Source organism: Danio aesculapii, chromosome 20, assembly GCF_903798145.1.
Source record: "Danio aesculapii chromosome 20, fDanAes4.1, whole genome shotgun sequence".
Classification (NCBI taxonomy): Eukaryota; Metazoa; Chordata; class Actinopteri; order Cypriniformes; family Danionidae; genus Danio; species Danio aesculapii.
This window is the reverse complement of record NC_079454.1, coordinates 45602166-45615074: the sequence shown is the minus strand read 5'-3', so window position 1 is coordinate 45615074 and position 12909 is coordinate 45602166. Positions and strand designations below refer to the sequence as shown.

The 12909-nt window shown below is 37.4% G+C and overlaps 1 protein-coding gene across 1 annotated transcript in view; it reads left to right on the top strand.

Moving 5' to 3' along the window:
• LOC130247406 (kelch-like protein 29) overlaps positions 1-12909 on the top strand; it is a 198368-nt gene that overhangs the window by 38090 nt on the left and 147369 nt on the right. The window contains exon 3 of the mRNA XM_056480630.1: positions 9907-10166. Coding sequence (XP_056336605.1) covers positions 9907-10166 — 260 coding nt within the window. The remainder of the gene's footprint in view (positions 1-9906; positions 10167-12909) is intronic.

Here is a 12909-nt window from a genome sequence, read left to right as displayed (position 1 = left end):
GATTTTATGCTTTCTTATGACAACTGTTCAGGCTCGTTTTACAGCTTTCCAAGAGTTGAGTTTTATCACTTTTGAATCCATTCAGACAGTTTCTTGGTCCGGCAGGAGCACTTTTAGCTTAACTTAGCATAGATTATTAAATCGGATTAGACCATTAGCATCTCGCTTAAAAATTTGGATCATTTTCTTATTCAAAGCTTGACTCTTTGTGTACCTGATACAAATTATGGAGACGCCCTATGCGATGAAAGGTTGGCAGGAGATGAAGACAAATTTAGAGCATAAAAGCAATGTTTCTACTGTGCAGTGCAATATTTATCATGATGAGGAACTTTGGTGACACTTTACTTGAAGGGGTGTTTATAATAATTTATAATCAAGACATGATATGTCATAAATATGAATAGGATTTTATTCATGCTTATGACAACTGTTCAGGCTCATTTTACAGCTTTCCATGAGGTTTATCACTTTTGAATGCATTCAGACAGTTTCTGGGTCAGGCAGGAGCACTTTTAGCTTAGCTTAGCATAGATCATTGAATCGGATTAGACCCTTAGCATCTTGCTCAAAAAAGTTTGATAATTTTCCTATTCAAAGCTTGACTCTTCGTATACCAGATATAAATTCACATTTGTCCCTGTAGCCATAAGGCTTTATAACCTTAAATTTTAGCAAGTTAGAATTTTTTATGTTTTTAGTAGTATTAGTAGTATATTTCCAAAGTTATTATGAAGCATGACTGAGCATGCTTTTTTTTTAATATATTGATTTTGAGTGAATTGTGTTTTTGAATTATGCTAGTGCCCTAATTTAACTGCTCCTGGATTTATAAAGTTTTGCTATTTTCTAGGCCAATTTGGCTATGAACTATACTCTCATTCTGGCATAATAATCAAGAAACTTTGCTGCCGTACCATGGCTGCAGCAGGCGCAATGATATTATGCAGCAATTTTACATAGTTACCTAGCTGTGGACTATTTTAGATGCTGCGTAATATCATTGTGCCTGTTGTAGCTATGGTACTGCAGCAAAGTTCCTTAATTATTACGCCAGAATGATGATCTACACTCTCAGAAATAAAGGTAAGAGAGCTGTCACTGGGGTGGTACCTTTTCAAGAGGTACATATTTGTACCTCAAGGCTCCAAAGTAGCACCTCAAAGATGTATATTAGTACCTTAAATTTTCAAGAGGTACATATTTGTGATTTTTAAGTACTGCTGTGTACTCTTGAGGTATTAATAAGGACCCTTTAGTTACAAACTTGTACCTTTTGAAAAGGTACTACCCCAGTGACAGCTCTCGGATCTTTACTTCGGAAAGTGTATGTTAAGCTAAGCAAAAAGTGCTTGTGCCAGACCCTGAGATCAGCTTAATGGATTCAAAAATGATAAACTCTTTGGGAATTGTAAAACAATCCTAAATTACCCCCAAAAAAGTGGAGTGTGGTGACGCGGTAGTGCAGTGGGTAGCACAATCGCCTCACAGCAAGAAGATCGCTGGTTCGAGCCTTGGCTGGGTCAATTGGCGTGTCTGTGTGGAGTTTTCATGTTCTCCCCATGTTCGCGTGGGTTTCCTCTAGGTGCTCCGGTTTCCTCCACAGGTCAAAAAAAAACATGTGGTATAGGTGATTTGGGTAAGTTAAATTAACCGTAGTGTATGTGTGTGATATATATGTATATATATTGTATATGGGTGTTTCCCAGTGATGGGTTGCAGCTGGAAGGGCATCTGCTGTGTAAAACATGTGCTGGATAAATTGACGGTTCATTCCGCTGTGGTAACCCCAGATTAAATAAGGGGCTAAGCCGAAAAGAAAATGAATGAATGAAAGTAGAGCGTTTGCTCAGTGTCATTAGCTCAGTGTCATTTTAAATGCAAGGATGACATTGTTTGAGATGTCTCTGCTATGAAAAGTTTGACACCAACTTTGTTATGAAACAACTTGACAAACTAATACATCATAACCAATAATAAGTCTTCGTTTTAGACAACTTTACTTGTTAGCAAGACAGCATAACTTGTCATAAATCTGTCATAAACATGATTGCCATGAGGCTATTATACAGTAATTGTGTTATGAAACCAAAACGTTTCATGAGCACCAAATTCTAGTATTATGTATTATGTTATGTATTAGGTCTGGAGAAATTATGCTGAAATTCCTGCTTTGAATAACAGGAATAAATGACATTTTAGTATATAAAAAAACACTAAAATAGTAATATTTGATCTTCAATTTTGCGGTTTTTGCAATATCTTGCAGGTTTTAATAAATTCAGCTAATGTAGTCATGGTGAGAGTAAGAGACATACAAATACAGTACTTTCTTTTAACCTTAAACACATTTAGCTAGCTCTCTACAACTGTTACATGGTCGCCCACTGAAGCTAAGCAAGGCTGTGCCCGGTCAGTACCTGGACCAGCAGGGGGTGCTCAACCTGTGGTCTGTGTGGGTCCTAATGCCCCAATATATTGATGGGGACTCTATACTACTCAGTGAGCGCCATCTTTCGGATGAGACGATAAACCGTGGTCCTGACTCTTTCTGGTCGTTAAAAATCCCAGGATGTCCTACGAAAAAGAGTAGGGGTTTAACCCCAGCATCCTGGCCAAATTTGCCTACTGTCTTTTGTCCATCATGGCCTCCTAACCATCCCCATATTATTGGCTTTACCACTCTGTCTCCTCTCTACCAATTAGCTGGTGTGTGGTGTGCGGTCTGGGCAATATGGCTGCAGTCACGTCATCCAGGTGAATGCTGCATGGTGGTGGTGGATCAGGAGATTCCTTATTCATAATTAGAAATTACCATACATAAAATGGGATTTTTATCAATCAATCAAACAAAAAACTTTATTTTAATTTTTTTTAGAAACTTCAGCGAAACATTATGTGAAGTTGTAATAAAAAAATAACATGAAAGTTCTTGTTACAGTTGAAGAAACACTTATAAATAATGCAGGTCAAGTGGTTCAGCAATAATGTTAAAGAATCTTGATGCTAAGGCTGATATACTGTACATGTAAACATCAATAATGTGGGCGAAGACAAACTATTGATTTAAAAGGTACAGTATGAATATTTGTTTACTGAAAGTTCCTCAGTTTGTAAAAGTCCAATAACTGAAAGTCAGCAAATGGATTCAGAAGTAACTGGTTGAGGATTGTTGTGCCTTTGGGCAAAAATCTGATTACATGTCAAAGTTACTTACAGCAAGTAAAAAACGATTGATTAACTCCAACAGGGTTGTGTTGTAGTGAGTGAAGTGAGTAGAAACATAGGTTTGGAAATATATCTCAAGATACATGGTCTGGGAATTTCAGCTTTGTGTTTCACTAAAGCATGGTTTAAAGTGGTTCTGTTATGCTTTAACTCTTTATTAGGCAAAGAACCATATATGGTAATTTCTTTGAAGGGTTTCTTTGAAAGGTTCCACCCTCTTCTGAAAGTGGGTGGGAAGAAGCAGCCCATTAGCATTTAAAGAGAAATGTATATAGAAAAAAAAGAGTATCTTTACTTAGGGCCATTTAAAGCATGTTATAATAAATGATCTTAGAAATTTTACATAACTTGCTTTGGACACCTGGGATCTGATTTATAAAACGTATTTTCTAAAAGTGAACTTACACCAAAATCAATTTTAATTACTGTATTAATGATTATGACTCATATGATGATTTAAAGTGGTTCAATTAAGTCAATATTTAAGTTAAATACATTTGCTTAGAGTTTACTTAAAGCTCCGCACATTCTAATGTCAAGATTGTTTCTTATAGATTGCAACTTTTGATTAGGATGTGATGTATATACGTGTCTGCCCGTTTTGTGCATACGCCATGGTTATAAATGAGAACCCTGAGATTTATATATTGTAAAAAACATACTGTAACATGACCCCTGTAAGAAAAGTGCTTCACCCTCAGTCAACCGCTTCCAGTTATGTCAACTTGTTATGTCTTTTAGTTGATCAAGTCAATGTAAAGTCTCCATTTCCTTTTTTGGGAACCCATGGTTCCCAGGTAGCAAAGAATTTTGGACCATATTTGGCATAAAGATGGCATAGCAGGCATCCATTCATTCACAAGACATGGGCCAGATGTCAAATGTAGTAGTATTCCCAGACGTTAAAAATTGCTATGTGGGTCATGTATGTTTAGCCTATCTTGACCCAGCTTTAAAATGCATTTAAATGACTTTTTGCACCTTCTGGTGCCTTAATTTTAATTTTATTTTTTTTTTTATTTTTTAATTTTAATAATTATGTGAATTATTAATCTATTGTTTCTTGTATATTGCAAAATAACTGGAATTAACCAACAATACACTTATTTTATTAACATATCTGTTAATTAAAAAAATCTGCCAATTAGGTTGCTTCAAGAAAAAGCACGACCATAGCGTGACTAAAGCGCAATGCTTCATAAGTTTATCAATTACATGACACACCGAGTCTGGCTTTCAGAAAATAGCCAAACAGTGACCATATCTAGCCAGTCTAGGCCCAGTTATGGGTTAGACTTGGCCTAGATATGGTCCATGTTTGGCCCTTGTCTGGAAGCCAGACTTGGTCCAGTCATGTACCATAATTCAATGCGACATGCAGGCCAAGCAAAAACCTATTGTGTGGGCCAGAGCTGGCCAGAGAAATATTGCTATGTGGGTTACCTACCTAACCAAGACATTGCCCCTCAGTCGATCACTTCAAGATATGTCAACTTGTTATGTCTCCTAGTAGATCAAGTTGACATAACGTCTTTATTCTCTCCTTCGGGGAACGAGGCTTACCAAGTAGCAACGGATTTTGGGACAGTTTTGGCATAAAGCTGGCATAGCAGGCATTCATCCAGCACGTGGGTAAAACATGGCTCGGGTTTGGCAGAGGTGGCACTTCAAGGCAGCACACAAGACATGGACCAGATGTCAAATGTAGTATTATGCTCAGATGTTAAAACTAGCTATATGGGTAATAGATTATGTATTAATCTATTGTTTACCTTCATTACATATATATTTAATAACCAATCTGTTAATAAAAAATGCCAAATCTGCCAATTAGGTTGCTTCAAGAAAAAGCACGCCCATAGCGAGACTAAAGCACAATGCTTCATGAGTTTATCAATTTCATCACACACCGAGTCTGGCTTCCAGAAAATGACCAAACAGGGACCATATCTAGCCCAGTCCAGACCCAGTTGTGGGTTGTTAACTTACACTTGACCTAGATATGGTCCATGTTTGACCCTTGTCTAGGTCAGGTTTGACAGAGGTGGCACCGTCTTCAAGGTGACACACAAGGCTTGGACCAGATGTCAAATGTAGTATTATGCTCAGATGTTAAAAATAGCTATCTGGGCCACATAAGTTTGGCAAGCCATTTCCATCTTCCTGTTTTGCATCTTCCCAGTCCATGGCCATTTATTGGTTATTAACTTGGCTGAGACTTGGCCTAGATATGGTCCATGTTTGGCCCTTGTCTGGAAGCCAGACTTTGTCAAGTCATGTACCATAATTCAATGCGACGTGTAGGCCAAGCAAAGCCTATTGTGTGGGCCAGAGCTGGCCAGAGAAATTTTACTATGTGGGTTACCTACCTAACTAAGACATTGCCCCTCAGTCGATCACTTCAAGTTATGTCAACTTTTTATGTCTCCTAGTCGATCAAGTCAACATAATGTCTCCATTCCCTCCTTTGTGGAATGAGGGCTAACTTCGCAACCAAGACATTACATGAGGTGAACTTAAATTTGTGCGAGGTGTAGTCCATGTGTTTGTAATGCCACACACTGCAGCGTTGACTTTAGAGCATGTCTATAAACTCATTCCAGCTCTGGGCATAAGCCTCACTCTGTGGTCTGTCTGCGGCATGCCATTTATTGCCTCTGGCACAAACCTCACCTAAAAAAAAATAATTTTTCCTTCCTCTGGGAGTGGAAGAAGACGAGTGGCCCGTTTGGCTTATTGGTGATGGTGCGCTGCAGGCCGGCCTCCAAAGACCCAGACATATAATAAAAGCCCATCTGCCTCCACCAGACGCTCACTCAACCATTTTTACAACAATTTGTACTCTTCTGTTTTATAGTGGAGACAAATTGGGTTGTGTAAGACCCACAGAGTCGATCCGATGTCACAGTCGGTCCACATTTATTGTGTTTATTTGAATCAGGTTGCATCTGTTACGGAGAGATTCAGACATGCTCTCCTTATTATTTGCTGTCTTGGTAATATGTGTTATTGGATTCTGCTTGACAGAGACTAGCACTGCTGCAGGCATTTGTGCAATAAATACTGAATTTATTATATAAATCCACCTTTACATGCATATGAACGTTAATGGCATCCCAATCTTAATGCGTAGGGTTTAATATGGAGTTGGCCCACCTTTTGCTACTATAACGGCTTCTAGAAGTCTTCTGGGAAGGTTTTTCACATGGTTTAGGAGTGTCTTTATGAGTGTTTTATGAGTGACCATATATAGTGATTATATATAATGTGTGCTTTACTTTGGCTTTTATCTGGTTAAGTTTTAGTGGGTTACTGGATGTGGCAGAGTAAACGGACAGAACTGTTTATGTTGTGGTTTTAATTTAATGTCATTTTGTGTTATAATCATATAAGTGATGGCAACCAGCGAGCTTTATGTCACTCATGTGGCCACGCCCTTAATTATGCAGACTTAATATAACTTAATATAAATTAAATGGATGAGTTATAAAAAAATTCACCCCCCTCATGGTTTTCATGAAGGGTGACATTACCTATATACACCAAAATCATTCTTTGTACTAGGCTGTAAACACCTTTTTTCTTATGTAAAGTTGGCCATTTTAACATTGGGGCCAATAGAACTGTGCTCTATTATGGAGCCAGGACTTGTGGTATTTCGATGAATTGCAGTTTCAGTTATTTCCGTATTTACTTCACGGGGAGAGCAGGAGGTAGCCGCTTGATTATAATCCTGATCTGTGAGCAAGATCCTCTGTTTTGTCATCACTACGCTGTAAAAAACACTGGGTTTGACACAATCGATTTGTTTTGAAACAAAATGAAGAAATTAAATGAACCTATACGTTTTTACAAATGTAATTGGATTGAACATAAAACAATTAAGTTGTCACAAAAAAGTTAGAGAATTGTGTTGTCAGCTCATTTTAAATAAACAGATTGAAGAAACAGCGAATGTCATTTTCTTGAGTGTAAGGCATCACAATATTCTACATAATGCAATGAAAATAGTTCAAATCAAAGAGTAGTTCAGACTTCATAATGTATAACTTTTTATAATTTTAACATGTAACTTCCCCTTTTACCACAGTAAAGCTCAAAGTGCCTTCTTTCCAATGATACCCAGTTTGTGTTTGTAGCTTACTGGAGTCAGGAACTGTTACTATTTAAAGTTAGGTAGGTGTAAATCCCCAAAATTGAGTGCTGGCTAACAGGTTAATATGTAAGGCAAATAACTGTAAATTGACTTTCCCAGAATTCCCTGCATGGCACATTACTTTTCATGCTTTTTGTTGACATTACTATGGATCTTTTTAGTTGTTTCCCCATCAGTTATGTACATTAGAGATTTATGTTGCATCTAATGTTGGTAAACAATGTTTATTTCATGACTTTAATCTTATGCGTGTTACCATACTGGTGTTTAGTAGCTGTGTTAATGACACTGAGCACCTTCTAAACACTGATATACTTTTCTGCTTGTGGGAAAAGTTGTTAGTGATGAGCTTTGGTTCATTATGTAACTTTCTCATCACTACCTCTATCCGGCTGTGTTAACGTGTCTAACTGTGTAACAAAAGATGTCTAGATGTTGGCAATTCAAAATACAGACATATTGCCTCTGTAAAATAATGAAATACGGTAGTTTACTGTAAAAATTAGAAATTACTTTTACGGTTTGTACCGTATTTTTAACGGTGAAATACTGGCAACCATAGCTGCCGTTTTTTACCGTAAATTTTACATATTTATTTTTTACAGTGTAGCATATGGATTACATCCAGTACTTTTACCATAAAAAGACATGTCTACTTCTACCAAAAGGGTTGATATTTTAGAAATTATGGGACTTGTTGAAAAAAAATGCATTGAGTGTGTCAACTAGCAACATTAGGAGTGCAAATGCAATCCAAAATGTTTTTGTTGGTGGGGCAGTTAAAGAGATAAAAGTAATATCACACTCATAGCACTACGATTTGGCTGTATTTCAGCACTGCAGTCAATACCTACACAAGAATACTACGATTTGGCTGTATTTCAGCACTGCAGTCAATACCTACACAAGAATACAGCAATTTCGCATATAAAAATATGAGGAATATTAAAATGAATAAAATGTTTTAAATGCTTGACGTGGAGACAAAGAACGCGATGATGCAAATGCAATATTTGATCAAATATTCATCAGTTACGACACATGAGATTTCTCCACTCACAATCAGTTACAGGCAGACTACATAGAGTTACCGTCAGAATTATTAACCCTTTTGAATTATTAGGCCGCCTGTATATTTTCCTGTTTCACATAAAGAATATAGTTTTCAACACATTTGTAAACATAATAGTTTTAATAACTCATGTCTAATAACTGATTCAAAATGCTAGTATTCAGCTTAAAGTACTATTTAAAGGCTTAACTAGATTAGCGGGTCGCTTGATGACTTCCAAAAATATGTTATTAAAATATTAGAATTACCATATTTTATCCATAACCTACAGAAGATAAAAATGTTATTTAATGGTTACATAAAAAAACAACATACAAATAAAAAGCCAAACAAATAAACAACATACAAATAAAAAGCCAAACAAATAAACAACATACAAATAAAAAGCCAGTTAATATTAAAATAAACCAATGAATAATGACTTAATGAAATGAAATGGTTAAAATGAAATTGTTGTTAGGCTGTCGCACTTTTTAGTGTTGTCAATCAACATGCTCGTGTTTATATAGTTTCTGTTGGCGTGTGTGCACTGTTGTGTGCATTGTTTGTATGTTTATAACCACCTCCGAGGATAGTGGGGGTCGCGAGTCACTGGAAGTTTTATTTTGGGGGTCGCGGGCTGAAAAAGTTTGGGAACCCCTGCTGTACAATCAAAATAATATATTGATTTAGGGGGCTAATAATATTGACCATAAAATGGATTTAATGAATTAATAACTGCTTTTATTCTAGCCAAAATAAAACAAATAAGACTTTCACCAGAAGAAAAAATATTATAGGAAATACTGTGAAAACTTCCTTGCTGTGTTAAACATCATATAGGAAATATTTGAAACAGAAAAAAAATTCACAGGGGGGCTAATAATTATGACTGTGTGTAAAATGTTCTATATTTTCATTAAAAATATCTTTAAAATGTCCACGGTTATGTGTGTGAATCAAATAGCACAGCTTTTCATAATTAATTTCTTCATCTTTACTATTTCAGCCAGATGCTTAAAGCAACTTTTATGTTCTGCGATTCACATTTGAATTTGAAAGAGTCTCTTAAGAAACACTCAGACTGGCAATCAACACTGAGATTCATTCAGCACGGCACAAGTGTCAAACTCAAACCACATCTTGCTGTGTAAAATGAGAAAAAAAGACTCCTGCCTTGTTAAAAACCTGGACCTTTGCACCTGCTTGGTCAAATGCCTTCAGACGGGACTCAGCGGGACTAAAGATGAGCTTCACCTTGCCATTCTAATCCACAGGACAGCGTCTCAAGCTATGCACTGGGCTCAATTGATTTGTTCTGTTGTTCATCTCCAGAGCGTCTTAGGCAGGGGCCCAGTCCAGACTTGGAGCCTCCCAGATATTCAGCACAGATAGCTTTCCTAGAGCCCTTGTTGGCCCCGTTGCTGTGATCTTTTATGGATGTGAGCGTCTCTCTTGTTCTCTTTTCCAGAAAAGCAGCTGACTGCAGCAAACTGCCTGGGGGTTCTGGCTATGGCGGAGGCCATGTGCTGCACGGAGCTACACAACATGGCCAAAGCCTTCGCTCTGCAGAACTTCCCTGATGTGGCAGGACAAGATGAGATCCTCAGCATCTCCAAGGAAGACCTGATCAACTATCTGTCCAACGACAGCCTGAACACCAAGGCGGAGGAGCTGGTTTATGAGACCGTCATCAAGTGGATCAAGAAGGACCCTGTCAACAGAGTACAGGTGAGAAGATCTGCACAAAATTTTAAGGTAGTGCTTAATAAAATCAGGCCCTGTTTACACTAATACCTTTTAGTTTTAAAACGCATACGTTTTTCTATACGCCTTCCGTCCACACTACCCCAGAGTTTTTTGGAGCGTACACAAATTTCAGTCTTGCACCTTTTCCTTAAGTTCAGACTTCGCAAATTTGATATGGAAAACAAGCTCCCAAGGACACGTTAAATAAAAACAGTGTACTTTATAACGTCATTCACATCACCCTGGCTACGTTGTTTCTTAACAATAAAATGAAAGCATGATATAAGGAACTGCCTATTTTCATTTTGATATTAACTTAACAGACACTAAAAATGTTAAGTCGTTGCGTGGATACATATTTATGAACGCCATCTTCACTGCATGCATATTTATAACAAAAGAAGCTTATAGCATAACTGCCTCCTATCATTTTCTTCGAAAAATATAAAGCACACCCTCTCTTTTGCTAAATATCAGTTTTAATAATCAATAATGGCCATTATAAAAGTATAACGTAGAACAAGTTTAAACAATATAGGAAATAAATCAGTGTCCTTGTTTACGTAAATTAATATATTAACTTATCACTATTATATATTAACTTATATGTTAACTTTGCGCTCAGCCAAAACACGTTATCTGACAACAAGTAATAGATTCAAAAGACCAAAGAGTCATTAGATAGAGACAAGATGAATTAAATATCACGTTTAACATCTGTACTGATATGAAATCCTGTACAAGATCCTTGATGAACTATCCGACCTGCGCTGCTCTCACCTGGGGAGGTGTGCTTAAAGCAGCCGCTGACTGCCTGGAGCTCAGACTCGTGTATATGCTGTACACACACACACACACACACATACACCACACACCTCCATTCCTTCCTCCTCCGTCAATGGTGATTGATGAATGCACGCGTCATATCACCAGCATTTCATCAACCCTCCACAGTTTCATCTCCCCTTCAGTCGCACACCAAGCATACACTTTTGTCTAGGGGGGGTTCAGACTTCAGCACGAGAGTAAAAGGATGGCGCGCGCTTATGACATCAGAAGCGGCGCCAAGGTGGTTCGCACGATGAAAGTCTGACCCCCCCCCCCCCCCCCCCCATACCACACCATATGTGTTGTCTGTAGGTACAACCAGAATTGTTGTTTGTCCTGTTTTACAGGAACGAGATACATTAATGGTTGTATGTGTTTAATGTTTTATGTATTTATTTGTCTGTTAAGCAGACGTGAACATGTAATGTTTAAAGAGATGCCATTAAGGCAAGTTTAAAGAGAAGTGTATTTTTTATACATACCTGAATAGCTTGCGCCAATCGATGGGCAGAGTCTGGCATCCCTCTTTATACGCCAGACTCCGCCCATCAATTGGCGCGAGCCATTCAGGTATGTATAAAAATAACACTTCTCTTTAAACCCGCCTCTTTAAACTCGCCTTTATAAAATAGCCAGCTCAGGGTCAGTTTACCTGGCGAGAGAGCAAGCGTTCTGTGGCAGAACCATGAGCAATTTTTTGTGTAAGTGGATACCTGTATACAGAGGTTATGTTTTTGATAATTTTTTTTATTATTATTGTTTTGTGTTGTATATATCCATCTTTAGATTTTATTTGTTGATTTGATACTTTTTTGGGATTTTTTTTTATGGACACTGTATATATATATATATATATATTTTTTTTTTTGTTGTTGTTGCTGTTTTTTGCACTGGACTTTATCCTCCCCACTCTTGTAAATAAATATTATTAGGGTATTTGTTGTGTCAGGCCTCCCACGCCTCGTAGTGGGCCCACTCTGTGTTCACAACATTGCAAAGAGTGTGTGTGTGTGTGGTATGTGCATTTTTACTGGTATAGTGTGGACAGAGAGCTTTTCAGAAATGTTTGGTGAAACGCCAGTGTGGACGTGGATGGTTTTCATTCTAAAACACCATTTTAAAACTAAAACACTTTAGTGTAAACGGGGCCTCAGTGGGCCTAAACTTTTTGAACTTAAAGGGGTGGTCCAGAGTGTATTTTTAAGGCTTGGTTGTGTTTATGGGGTGCAAACCAATGTCTGCTCAGGCTTCATTTGTAAAAAAATAACACATTTTTTTCTCATATATCCTACTTTGATTATATACAGTTACTCAGCTAACATGAAAACGACTATTCCTAGTTCTAGTATATTTCCCATTTCCTCTGAAGACCCGCCCTCAAGAGGCTATGATTTGTCAGCTTACATAATGTGCTGTGATTCGCAGATCAGCTCCACATCACCAGGAAGCATCTCTGTTATAACATTACAGTGCATCTGGCCACGCCCCTTCACTGCACATGGCGTATGTGCGTAACCTGAAGGGTCTATGACATCATTAACCTGGATGTATATATATATATATATATTTTGTAGTCCCCAAAGTTTGCTGGCTTTAGGCTTTGCTAAGCTAACTCTGTAAAAGCCAATGTCTCCATTTACGTTGAACTTTGAGCGTATTACATTCACAGATGTTCACACAGCTACATTACACATCAACTAAAGTTTAAAATAATATAGTAGTGGACCACCCCTTTAAGGAAACAATGAGCTATAAACACAGCTAGTGTTTACAGCCATCTATAATCTTCCAGTGAAACGTTTATGTGACTATTTTTAATTTCATAAGGTTTCTTTTACAGCATGGATGTTGTAATGTATTTCAAATACAATCAGTTAAATAGACTTAAGCTTTTATT